The 13,359-nt window shown below is 32.6% G+C and overlaps 2 protein-coding genes across 5 annotated transcripts; both read right to left on the bottom strand.

Moving 5' to 3' along the window:
- Window positions 1-632: 632 nt before the first annotated feature.
- On the bottom strand, window positions 633-2,934 carry prdx-6 (Thioredoxin domain-containing protein). The gene is made up of 3 exons (NM_171241.6): window positions 2,834-2,934; window positions 1,644-2,024; window positions 633-945 (listed from the first exon to the last, which is right to left on the bottom strand). The coding sequence occupies exons 1-3, from the start codon at window positions 2,917-2,919 to the stop codon at window positions 717-719; spliced, it is 696 nt and encodes a 231-aa protein (NP_741287.1). The 5' UTR covers window positions 2,920-2,934; the 3' UTR covers window positions 633-716.
- Window positions 2,935-4,086: 1,152 nt separating this feature from the next.
- Window positions 4,087-13,301, bottom strand: Y38C1AA.1 (Phospholipid/glycerol acyltransferase domain-containing protein). 4 transcript variants are annotated; one of them, NM_001356896.3, is made up of 6 exons: window positions 13,245-13,301; window positions 12,664-12,758; window positions 9,538-9,739; window positions 7,517-8,076; window positions 6,172-6,321; window positions 4,087-4,615 (listed from the first exon to the last, which is right to left on the bottom strand). In NM_001356896.3, the coding sequence occupies exons 1-6, from the start codon at window positions 13,276-13,278 to the stop codon at window positions 4,484-4,486; spliced, it is 1,173 nt and encodes a 390-aa protein (NP_001343662.1). In that variant the 5' UTR covers window positions 13,279-13,301; the 3' UTR covers window positions 4,087-4,483. The 4 variants fall into 4 exon arrangements, with proteins under 4 accessions (NP_001343662.1, NP_001343661.1, NP_001343663.1 ...); NM_171239.6 differs by having other exon boundaries at window positions 4,095-4,615; window positions 6,181-6,321; window positions 13,245-13,297; NM_001356898.4 differs by lacking the exons at window positions 12,664-12,758; window positions 13,245-13,301 and adding an exon at window positions 10,464-10,599 and having other exon boundaries at window positions 4,089-4,615; window positions 6,181-6,321.
- Window positions 13,302-13,359: the final 58 nt, after the last annotated feature.

The following is a 13,359-nucleotide window of genomic DNA, read 5'->3' as shown; positions in this document are numbered from 1 at the left end:
TTTAGTGTTCTCAGATCAATTTTGAGCCCTCTAACTACAAAATTGCCTATTTTAGAGGAGTTTCAAAATTGTGCTTTTTTGTCATAAATTGTCATTTTTGCCACTTTTTAATAGTTTTTGATGGGTTAAACCTAGATTTTCTGAATTCTCCATATATGAATTACCCGTCTTCAACAAAATTAGACCACTTTTTATTTTTGCCCAAATTTTTTTCAGCCATCTAATGACTGTACTTTTTTTTTGGGCAAAAAAAATAATTTTTCTGAAAACGTTCGAAACTACGGGAAATTGGAAAAAGAGAAAGTATGGTTACTGTAGAAGGGTACTGTACTTCTATGTACAGACAGAGGATTGTTGTACTTTTACTGTTAAGGAATTTACGTCAAAAAATGATTTTGTTCCAGAAGATCTCAACTCGGACGTAATGTTCTCATCCATATCAACACATTTTCTGAAATTCACATCTTCGACGAGAAGGAAGAAACACAAAATGGAAACAGCTGGAGTTTGAAAATTACAGTTCGGATTAAATTGTGAAAAACCATTTTTGCATTTTTGTAAAACTGTTAACTATAAAATTCCCGAAATTCCAGAGCCTCACTCAAAATCGAGTTGCTTTTTCAGAAATAAAACAACATAATTGATTTATAAAATTGGAAAAATTCAACATTAAAACCAGGCAACCAACAAAAAGTAACACATATTTAAATAAAATATCAATTCTGCAAGTAAGCGTCTCCCTCGATGACACGTAGATAACTCTTTCCACTCGGCAACGGAACCGTCTTGCATTTGTCTGGATCTCCACCACAAAGCTCCTGAATAACTCTCTCTTGACTCAGAGATGGTTGAGCGATGACATTGTCACCGGCAATCCAGTTAGCCGGAGTTGCCACTGGAGCCTTTGTGCCGAGTTGAACACCGTCGACCATGCGGAGAATTTCGCTGGAAATTATGGGGAATTTTAGGCGCCAAGGCTAATGACTGGAAAATTGATAATTCTAAATATTTTTTCTAGTTTTTCAGTCTAAAAATATGTAATTCGACTTTGTTCGTGAATTCATTTATTGAATTTTCTAGTTTCACGTGGTGTCAGGCTGTCCCATTACCACTGGGTTCTGGCCTTTCTCATTGAATTTTCGCGCTCCGTAAATCTACACAAAATCTCTCCGACCCAAAATGGCCTAGTTCGGCCAACTCTGCCATTTCGATTTATAAGGGAAGCCAGAAATCCGTGCATCACGGTTTGATCTACAAAAAATGCCGGAATTTTTTGCCCAAAAAAAAGTGACGTCAGCACGTTCTTAATCATACGAAATCAGTTAAAAACTCTGCGTCTCTTCTCCCGCATTTTTTGTAGATCAACGTAGATCAATCCAAAATGAGATACTCTGACACCACGTGTAGTTTGGCAAACAGTTTTAAAAAAAACGGAGTCATTCGAAAATTGTGGAAAATTTAGCTTTTTCAATTTTTTTGTTTCAGGAGGCTTGCAAAAATCTACTTGCAAAAAAAGCAAAAATAGTTTTTTTTAGAATTCAAATTTCAACAAAAATCTATTGATTATTCGAATTCTGTGAATTTTTGAGATCCAGAAATGTCTGAAAACTTGAATTCTCTCCCCTCGAAATCTTCTCACTCACACAAAATTTCTGCCGAACGTAGCCGGATAGAGAATCTTCGATTTGAGCTTCTTATCAGGTCCAAAAAGCATCACAGCACGAGCCGAAAGACAGATTCCCTCCGAATTCATCTCATCCGGATCAATCATTCCGAGTTCTGTACAAATCGATCGATCCGTGTCGGCGATGATTTCAAATGGCAAATGGCTTCCGCAATTGCTCAATTGTGCCACCGAATTAATGTCTTTTGCCCAATCACGATGAGTTTCTGATGAATCGATACTGATCGCAAGGATCTGAACATGGCGTTTGCGGAATTCGGGAGCCAATTTGACGAGCTCGGCGAGTTCTGTAGTGCAGACGGGCGTAAAGTCGGCCGGGTGACTGAACAGCATCAGCCATCTGAAAATTGGATCGTTTTGGATTGGAATTTATTTTTTTAATAAAAGAATTTTAAAGTGAAAAAGTAGATTTTTGCAAAAAAAAATTATAAAAATTCTGAAATACTTTTTAAATGTGTTTTTTCAACTTTTTGCGAAAATTATTCAGGACTTTTTTAAAATATTTAAATTCACCTGAAAATGTAACTTTTGAAAAAAAAAATTTCGAAATGTTTTTAACATTTTTTATATAGTAAATCGTTAATTTTTTAGAAAAAAAAAATCCATATTTTTTTGGAAAATAGATGTTATTAAAGGTGGAGTAGTCGAATTTTTATTTATTTCTTTACTAGACTCAAAATTGTCTGAAAACGCCAAATTTCAACATGAAACTTCTTGAAAACTTCTCAAAAAAAAGTTATGACGGCTTAAAAACTAGCCTAAAATTAGTTAAAATCGAAAATTTGACCGACTTGTCAATGTCGAAGCGGCTGGAACCAATTTTTTTTGAAATCATCGTCAAATTTTGAGTAAAGGCGACATTGAAAAGTAGGTCAAATTTCTAATTTTAACTAATTTTAGGCCATTTTTGAGCCGTCTTAATTTTTTTTTTGAGAAATTTTCATGAAATTTCATAACGAAATTCCTTGTTTTCAGACAATTTTGAGTCTAATAAAGCAATTTAAAAAAATCCGGCTACACCACCTTTAACTCAATTTTTCATTTTTTTTCAAAATTTCCAAAAAAATTTGTTTTTTCAAAATCCTTTCAAATTAACTCAAACTATCCAATAAAGTACAACCAAATTAACAATTTTTTCTCCAAACTCACTGTTCTCCAATGTAGTTGTGCAAAGTTTGATTTTTGCGAAGATCCGTTTCGAATGTAAAATTTGGAACGGTGTCTCCGAGCTTCATCTCTTGAGTTTTAATCTGAAATTTATTATAATTTTCAGTTTTTTGAATGTTTCAATAAAAAAGTAAAAAATAGTTTCTTAAGAAGATAATATGATTTGGCTCAGCAAAGAAAAAACAAAAAAAAATTTCCAATCACAACAAAATTCAATTTATTTCGTTATTTCAGGGAAATGTTGACATGATTGTGTAGGTGATCGTGATCTACCGTACCAGTAGACACCTTCGTGTTGCTCGAAAAAATGTGAAAATTCGAGAAAACAACTCAAAAATAGCCAAGAAAAGGGCGGAGCGTAATCCAAATTAAAATCGCTAATAGGCTCCGCCCATATATTGGCTTTAAGCTTTTATAAATATCAAAAGCTTTCAAAATTTCAGAATTTTTTTAAAAGAATTTTTTTATTAATTCAGTAAAACTTAATTGAAACGTGCGTATTAAATCATTTATACATAAAAGCCATGAGATGGGCGGAGCTTATTTTGTGGTTTTTGTTCCCGGCGAATGTCATCTGTTTTATGTGTTAGACTTCACTTTCCAATCGGATATTTGGAGTGGTGTCGGACAATGAAATTATTTGTAATAAGCTCCACCCATTTCTTGGTTTTTTAAAATTCAATTTCTTAGATTTCAGCATTAAAATTGTTCTAAAACAAGAAAATTTAATTGGTTTTTTGTTTTGAAAATCTAAAGAGCTTTAGACCAAAAAGTTTGTTGAAGGAAACTTGAGAACCCGAACACAAAGTAAATAAAACAATTTTATTTCACTTTTTTCAGCCTCAAATTATTTGGAATAGGCTCCGCCCATTTCTTGGTTCTTTCAAAAATTCCATTCAATAGATCCCAGCAAAAATTAAAAACAAAAACAAATAATTTCCAGAAAAAAGTTAAGAAAAATTTAGATAGCTAATTTTTTTTCGTTGTTTTTAAACAATTAAAAAAAAAATTTCCAGAAAAAAGTTTTTCCAACGTTTTTTTTAGGAATTTGATTTTTTTTTTTAATTTTTGATTTTTCGCTTTAAAAAGTAATTACAAAAAAACTTTTTTTAAAAAACTGAAAAGGTTCTAAGCTTAGATAAAACTAGCAAATTATTTGAAAAAAGGAAAAAAATCAAAATATAAAATCATTGGTAGAGTAAACAAAGGAAAAAAAGCAAAAAAAAAACGTTAAAAATAATAGAAATTTGATTTATTATTATGACGGGGGGAAAAGTACACATTTATCACAGTTAAGACGGGTTTTTTGTAAAATAAAGTAATTTCTACGAAAAAAAGGGGTATAATTTGTAAATTATTGATTAGATCAAGGACAGGGATGCAAATTTTGAAAAAAAAATCATTAAAAATTACTGAAAAATCCCACAGAAAATGCTCAAAAACTACTAGAAATTTCGATTTCTCGAGAATTTTTTTTTTTGAATATTGTAGCAATTTCCGCTGGATATTTTCAATGAGAACCTCCCAAAAAAAGAGATTAAAAGCTGCAAAATTGAAAATTACACAGAAATTTAGATGCACAGAGAGATCCAAAAAGAACACAAAAATACAGTATTCAGATTTAAAAAAAATTTAGATTCCACCGAGCTCATCAACTTCATCATCATCATCTTCAACTCCGGATCGATCCCGTCGGAGCACCACGATATCTTCTGAGTCTGACGTTGGACTCGTCGTTCCTGCTCCGTTTCGTTGTAGGAGTTCCTGAAAAGATTAAGAATTAAAAATTGTTTTGGAGAATGGAAAATTTTCTTTAATTTCCATATATTCAAGAAAATTTGCAGGAATTTTTGGAAAATGTCATAGTTACTGAACCGTTTCTTTTTTATGATTTTAATTTTTAACAAAAATTCGTCAAAATAATAAATAAAACATAACAATTCATAATTTTCAGCCGCACCAAAAAAGTATTATGGTAATGAGAATCATTAGATTTTTTCAGGAAAAGAGTTCCCAAAAAGACTAAGAATAAGAATTTGGAAAAAAAACTTTTGAGGAAACAAATAAAATTGAATTTCTTATCAATTTTTTGATTTTTTCTCAAATTTTTGTAATGTTTCCTTAATAAAAGAAAAATAGTTGAGCTTCTCCAGTGAGCTGACAGTGCTACGTGGCCGTGGAAAAACTGATGGCCGAATTTTGTCTGTTTGCGGTTCCAAATTTCTGTTAAAAATAGAAAAAAAAACGGCTCCGAAGAATTTTTGGTTGAGGCTGAGGATTTTTGGTTGAAGCTGAGAATTTTTGGTTGAGGCTCAGAATTTTTGGTTGAGGCTGAGAATTTTTGGTTGAGGCTGAGAATTTTTGGTTGAGGCTGAGAATTTTTGGTTGAGGCTGAGAATTTTTGGTTGAGGCTGAGAATTTTTGGTTGAGGCTGAGAATTTTTGGTTGAGGCTGAGGATTTTTGGTTGAAGCTGAGAATTTTTGGTTGAGGCTGAGAATTTTTGGTTGAGGCTGAGAATTTTTGGTTGAGGCTCAGAATTTTTGGTTGAGGCTGAGAATTTTAGGTTGAGGCTGAGAATTTTTAGGTTGAGGCTGAGAATTTTTGGTTGAGGCTGAGAATTTTTGGTTGAGGCTGAGAATTTTTGATTGAGGCTGAGAATTTTTGGTTGAGGCTGAGGATTTTTGATTGAGGCTGAGGATTTTTGGTTGAGGCTGAGAATTTTAGGTTGAGGCTGAGAATTTTTGGTTGAGGCTGAGAATTTTTGGTTGAGGCTGAGAATTTTTGATTGAGGCTGAGAATTTTTGGTTGAGGCTCAGAATTTTTGGTTGAGGCTGAGAATTTTAGGTTGAGGCTGAGAATTTTTGGTTGAGGCTGAGAATTTTTGATTGAGGCTGAGGATTTTTGGTTGAGGCTAAAGATTTTGGGTGAGGCTGAGAGTTTAAGTGAGGCTCGGGAGTTTTGGGTGAGGTTCAACATATGTCAGTGTTGAAAAACTATACAGTATATTTTTCCTTCCTTTACGACTTCAAAGGTGCGCGTATTTTCGCGAAATGATCTCTCCACGCGCCACCCATTGATTTTGAAAAAAAGATTTGAAAAACAATGGGTGGCGCGTGGCGATACCATTTCGAGAAAATACGCACGCATTTGAAGGTGTAGAAGAAGAAAAAAATAGACTAAAAATTTAAATTTCGCAAATTTTTTTTTACATTTTCAGAATTAGAATCATTTACCAACTTGAAGCAGTTGGTTAAATATAAAGAAATCACAAAAAGCGAGCTCCGAAGTAAGCTCAAAATCATTTCCATAGAAAACTGACAATACTCACTGCCTGCTCCGGTTCATCAGAATTCTTCTTTTTTGATGACGTGGATGACCATCGCTGGGCTATTCCTCTCCAAACACTACCCGGAAGTCGTTGATGTTCTTTAATCATCATTCGAATCTCACGTTTTACCGTTTTTCGAACCTGTAAAATATTTTTTGAAATTCAAATTTTAAGAATTTATCGTAAATATTTTTGAGTTTTATACTGTTAAGTTTTGAAAAAAAAAAACCAGGAAATTTAAAAAAAAAAAATGTTTTTCGGAAAAAAAAATCAATTTTTTAAAGTTTCTTATAGGAAAATGTGTCTATTTATAATTTATATTTGGTTAAAATCAAAAACACAGATTTAAAAATTACAACTTATTTCTAGGGAACATTTGTCAAAAAGCATAAATAATTTTTTTTTGTTGGAAAAATCCCTGATTTTCTAATAAATTTCTTTGGCATTTATTACGTCAAAAAAAATAATTTTCAGTCAAAAATGAAATTATGGATCGTTCCTACAGTAACCCAAATCCAATAACCTCTCAAAAAATGGTTTTACTGTAAAACTACAGTAATCCTTCAATATCCAATAAACAGAAAAACGTTTTCTTCTTAATCTACAGTAATCCTACAGTAGGAAAATTTTTGGATTTCTCAAATTTTTTCCATGGATGATCCAAAAAAAAATTTTAATAGCAAAACAACTTTATTTTTTGGATTTTTCGGAAATTCGATTTTTTTTTTTCGAATTCGAACAATAAATTTGGTTAATTTTAATGAGAAAAAAAATTGAAATTTTCTACTAAAAATAAGGACCGGCAAATTGCCGATTAGCCGAATTTGCCTGAAAAGAGGCAATTCGCCGAAAACGTTCGGCAATTTGTGGTTTTGCACTTTTTTTTTTGGAAATTTCAGAATTTCAATTTCAAATGGCAAAATTAAACGAATCCTATGGATGTTCCTATATCTATTTTAGAAAGGAATGCAAATTCGATGAAAATATATAGAAAAAAACAGGAAAAAATTTAAAAAGGCACAGTTTTAAGTGTTTCTGACTTATAAAAAATCCCTCTACACATTTCTGGCAAGTCTGAAATCCGGCAAACGGCAAATCGACAATTTGCCAAAAATGAAAATTTCCGGCAAATCACCAAACCGGCAATTTGAAGATTTGCCGAATTTGTCGACATATCAATTTGTCGACAAATTCGATACAAACCCACCCCTGCTACAAACTATAGCTGTAACATACACTATTTATTTCCAATTCACAAAAAATCTCGGACGTTTCCGAATTCTTGCCAATTAAATTTTCAATTTTTTTTTAAATTAAAAGTCAACATTTCCTGTACCTCTTCAGGAGTAACCGTATCAAAATCGAAATAAATTGGTTTTCCCAAATGTGTGATCATTTTCACAGGAAATCCACCATAAATCGGACATAACGGGATCTTTGTCTTCTCGTAAATCCATCGGAAGAAGCTTCGACCCCATTCAGGAGTTCGGAATGATTCTCGACAATTTTCAGTGAACATTGGAATGACAGGTGTCTTACTTCCAATAATCACCTTAGCAAATCCCAATCGTTTTCCCCACAGAATATCATAAACATTTGGATCCGAGAATAGAGCTTCACGTACTCCACCAGGTGCAATACAAAGAAGATTTCCTTCTTTTAATTCTTCAGTACACTCTTCTACAGTTCCAGACGTGATTGAGAACAGCTTGCACAGAGGACGCCAGCCGGGAATTTTGAAGATAAATTTGTCGCCCACGCAGTGAAGTGAACGATTTTTGTGGATTACGAGTTTGGAGATTAGATAGTAGACGTCAAGTGGAAGACATCCATGATAATAGATGAATAGTGCTGAACCCTCGTCGGGCACATTTTCGATTCCGCGTAGTTCATAGCCTGAAAAAATGCACGTCTTGTTAGGGTTTTCCTGTGGAAATATTAAAATTTGCGAAATTCTCCAATTCTTGAGCAGGCAATGTGGTGGTACCTGGTCTCAACGCGACAAATTTGTGTTAAATGCGAAAATGTGGGCGACTGTGGAATAGAGTTTGTGGGTATTTTACTTAAAGGTGGAAATCGGAAAATGGGGGATTAGTTTTAAAATACTCACAATATCCCAATATGCTGAAATACCACAAAAGAAAATTTTAAAAATTTGCAAGATTTGAAAATTCCAACTTTTAGAAACGTAAATTTTTAACTCTCTCTAATTGTCTGTTTGAATTTCCTTATTTCCTCCAAAATGAGAATTTCGACCAATCAACGATTCGCTCCGCCCACTTTTCAACCAATCAGACGAAGTGTGTGGAGTTTGAAGTCGCTGAATGGTGCGAAAGTTGGCGTGGTCTCTTATTTTGGAGGAAATTCAAACAGGGAATTAGCGAGAGTTAAAAATTTGCGTTTCTAAAAGTTGGAATTTTCGAACTTTCGCAATTTTTTTCATTTTTCTTTTGTGGTATTTCAGCATATTGGAATATTCCGAGTATTTTAAAACTAATCCCCCAATTTCCGAATTTTTGAATAGACTGAAACTGGTCCAAAACCACCGAATTTCATAATAAGAGTTCACAAAAAATTTCCAAAAAATTTTTATGGCCAGTCGAAATTTCGAAAAAAAAAAGAGCTAAATTTTGCCCACTTTTCCTTGTCGTAGTCACTGGAATTTAACTTTTCTGTCGGGTGTGCGGCAAATTTGCCGAATTTGCCGAATTTGCCGTTTGCCGAGCTCGGCAAATTTCGAAATTTGCCGCACACGTCAAAAATTTGACAGTACAATTTTGACTAAAACTGTTGATTTTTTCGCCAAAAATTTAGTAAAGTGACGACAAATTGAGTTATTTTGATGTTTAAGCAGACACACTACACCTAACTTGTTCAGAAACCAGAGGTGTGTTAAGAATTCAGTAGTTTTGGTGCTCCAAAAAATATCAAAAAATATATAATTTTTCCGAGTTTGTTAAGCACGGCAAATTTGCCGAATTTGCCGTGCTCGGCAAATATTGGAAAAATAGATTTGCCGAATTTGCCGAGCTCGGCAAATTTTGAGATTTGCCGCACACCCCTGTTTTCTGATATTATCACCTTTTAATCCATATTTTGTTAATTTATCTCGCGTAAATTCGTTGATTGAGACAATTTTTAGGCCGATAGGCATCCAAAAATCATAATTTTTGAATGTCTACCGGCTCAAAATGTGTCTCAATCAACGAATTTACGCGAGATAAATTAGTAAAATATGGATTAAAAGGTGATAATATCAGAAAAGTTAAATTCCAGTGGCTGCGACAGAGAAAACTGTGGAAAATTTCAGATTTTAGCCAAATTTGAAAAAAAGATTCCGCAATTTCGAGTACTTACCATGCCAAACATTTCCAACACCATCCCAAAACGATGCGATTGCAACACGTGCACCTTCCCAATAACTCGTATGATAGGCCTCGCGAATTTGATGTCGATGACCGTAAATGTGCACAAAAATCACGCAACCGTAGATGAAAAACACTAGGAATATGGGGAAGATGAAGAGAATGAAGAACGGAAGCAGAAGCCACAGTAGATACTGAAATAGACGGGAAATTTGAAATTTTATCATTAAAACTTGAAAATTGTCGGTTTTTTTAAAGTGGTGTAGTCGAATTTTTTATAGCTTTATTAAACTCAAAATTTTCTGAAAACTCCGAATGTAATAATGAAACTTCTCAAAAAAAAAGTTATGACGGCTCAAAAAATGGCCCAAAATTAGTTAAAACTTGAAATTTGAACGACTTGTCAATGTCACAGCGGCTTGAAACAATTTTTTTTAAATAACCGTCAAAATTTGAGTATAGACGTCAATTATCTTGCATTTTCAACTCGATTTAGGTATTTTAATGCCGATGGACGGCGAGATTTTTAAATTTTTTATACCAAATCTCGCCGTCCATCGACTTTAAAACACCTAAATGAAGTTGAAAATGCAAGACAATCAACTTGTATACCCAAAATTTGACAGTGATTTCAAAAAAGATAGTTTCCAGGCGCTGCGATATTGACAAGTCAGTCAAATTTCAAATTTTAACAAACTTTAAGCTATTTTTTTGAGCCGTCATAACGTTTTTTTAAATTTAGGTTTTCAAGAAGTTTCATTATGAAATTCGGTGTTTTTAGACAATTTTTAGTGTAAGAAAGCTATTAAAATTTCGACTACACCACCTTTAAAACAGAATTATCACTGTTTCATAGCCAACTTTTGGGTTATGGCAACTTATTTCTTGAAGAAACATTTTCAACTAAAAATACAGTACCTCTGGAACAAACTCATAAATGGCGTGAGCCCAGTTGAGAATAGTCTCATGAAGCCATTGAAACATTTAGTAATGTTAAAATAACAGTAATTGTTATACAATTGGTCATAAACAACAAAGCATCGGAGAGGAGGGGAAATGGAGCCATTTCGGGTGTGTCTGTGGGGTCAGAGAAGTGTGAAGAGACGCAGAGAAAGAGAGAGCACCGAGAGAGAGAGAGTACAGAGAGACGTACAGAGATATATATTCGCAGCTGATGATGATGCTGGATGTCTCTGTAGCACAGTATAGAGAGTAAGAGAGACGGAGAGATGGAGAGAGAGTGATAACAATATCACAGTGATAATTTACAAGGTCAGTACTCATGTGTTTATAGTTTGACATGACTTACTGTATTTATTTAAACAATTTTTTTCGTTTTAAGACCATGTACCGTATTTTTTGCAATATTTCGAATCTGGGGAATACTTAGAAAGTTGGTGTATTGTCTTCAAAGAGAACTAATGGCTCGGACGATTTGTAGCGTATATACTCAAAATGCGCTCAAATGTACTAATTTCCTAACGAAACTGCTCGAAAAGTCTGTAATATTTTTTAATGCCAGTTCAAAATTTTGAAAAAATTACACTGTTTTTTAGCAAAAATCACGAAATTTGTCCACTTTTCTATGTCGCATCTGTCCGAAGTTAACTTTTGGAATTTTCATCCTTTATTGCATATTGTGGTAGTTTTTCTCATTTAATTTCGTTGATTAATATACATTTAAAGCCCATAGGTAACCAATTTAGATGATTTTTGGTTACCTATCGGCTTTAAATGTATGACAAAATTCAACGAAATTAAATGAGATAAACTACTAAAATATGCTAAAAAGGATGATAATTCCAAAAAAGTCAACTGTGGACCGCTGCTACACAGAAAAGTAGGTAAAGCTCGAGATTTTAGCAAAAAATCAGTGTAATTTTTCAAAATTTTGAACCGTCATAAAAATTTTTTGAAAATTTTTTGAGCAGTTACGTTACGAAATTCGTTCATTTGAGCACATTTTGAGTAAATGTTTCTTTTTTTTTTTTGAATTTTTGAGTCATTTAAAACACTTACTGTATAACATGTACTTCTATCGATGAAATATAAGTAAATTCTTCGATTTTAAGAGCTAAAAAACTAATATTGGATTCAAGGCTGTGGCTTTTTCTATTTTTGAAAAAAAAACTAATTTTTAGAGAAATAACATACAATCTTGATAATTTTTCTTATTTCTAGATGAAAATTATGTTTTTTTTCTGATCAACACTTAATTTTACATGATGTTAAAATGCATCCTGTTTTTCTTCGAATATTAATTTATGTTTATGCGCCTTTAAAGGTGGACTACACCCAGTGGGGAAATTGCTTTAAAACACGCCTATGGGGCCACAATGACCGAATATCATGATAACAAAATTCAAAAAATTTTTTCTAGATTTTATATGATTTTTTGAAAATTGAAAAAATCTCAGTTTTTCCCTAATTCCTATTTGAATTTCCGCCAATTGGATTCGTTCGATGGAGCGCACTTGCATTATTTTTATTAATTTATTTTATGTTTTCTCATTATTTCACTGATTTTCTTCATTTTTTGTGTATTTTTATCGCAAAAAAGAGAGAAAAATGCAAGATAAATGCAACTTTTTCATTAAAAAATCACTGAAAATGCGTAAAACTGTGGAACATGCTAATTTCGGGCTTTTTGTCGTCGGAACTCATAATTTTACAGTTTTACGCATTTTTATTCACTTTTTAACAGGCATTTAGCATTTATCTTGCTTTTTTACTTCTCTTTCAGATAAAAAAACACAAAAAATGAAGAAAATCAGTGACATAATGAAAATAAATTTTAAAAAATTAACGAAAATAAAGCAAGCGCGCTCCAACGAACGAGTTCAATTGGCGGAAATTCAAATTGGAATTAGGGGAAAACTGAGATTTTTTCAATTTTCAAAAAATCATATAAAATCTAGAAAAATTTTTATCATGATATTCGGTCATTGTGACCCCATGGGCGTGTTTTAAAGCAATTTCCCCACTGGGCGCACTCCACCTTTAAGTCTAATTTATCGTTAATAGGAAATTGTCATCTGTCTATAAAGCCAAAATTGACAAAATTGCCGAAAATTTCAAAAATTAGCAATTGCAAAATTTTTAAATTAATTAAAATAACCTCCAAGTAGTCCAAATCAATATAATCGACTGCCCAAGTGATCCAGAGTAGAAGAACTTCAACGTGTGGTTGAAGAAATCCCGGCCATGCAACGTCTGGAAATGATAATAATAATTTTTTTCGAATAATTGGAAAATTTTGACATTTTTTGCTTTATCACACTCAAAACGGCTCTAAAAATACTAAATTTCATAACGAGAATTTTCTAAATTTTCTCAGAAATATTTTATACGGGTTCAAAATCGAAAAAAAATTGATTTGATTCTTTCATCCTATTTTTTCTGAATTTTGTAATAAATTTCACTATTTTAGCCAAATATTCACCAAAATAATGTAAGATGAAGGGCACTATACTAGTAGCTCAAAACGACTCAAAAATCGAAATTCGTCTACTTATACCAGTTCAAAATAAAAAAAATTGATTTGATTAAATATTTTATCCTATTTTTCCGATTTTTGTAGTTAATTTCAATATTTCGGCTGCCTTTACCCAAAAAATATATAAAAATTCAATTAAAAACAAATTTCCGACAAATTTCCGACAAAAACCAATTTTTTCGCTAAATTCCGAGCATATTTACCTTGCAGCGTCTGTATCCATTCTGAAATTGCCATGACACATGTACCCGGGTTTCTGGAAAAATGATTCTAAAAAATTAGAAGAGAAAAAAAAAATATAAATAAAAGTATGAAATT

The sequence above is a fragment of the Caenorhabditis elegans genome, chromosome IV (assembly GCF_000002985.6).
Source record: "Caenorhabditis elegans chromosome IV".
Lineage (NCBI taxonomy): Eukaryota > Metazoa > Nematoda > Chromadorea > Rhabditida > Rhabditidae > Caenorhabditis > Caenorhabditis elegans.
Note: the sequence above shows the minus strand (reverse complement) of the source record. Positions and strands in the feature narration are given on the sequence as shown.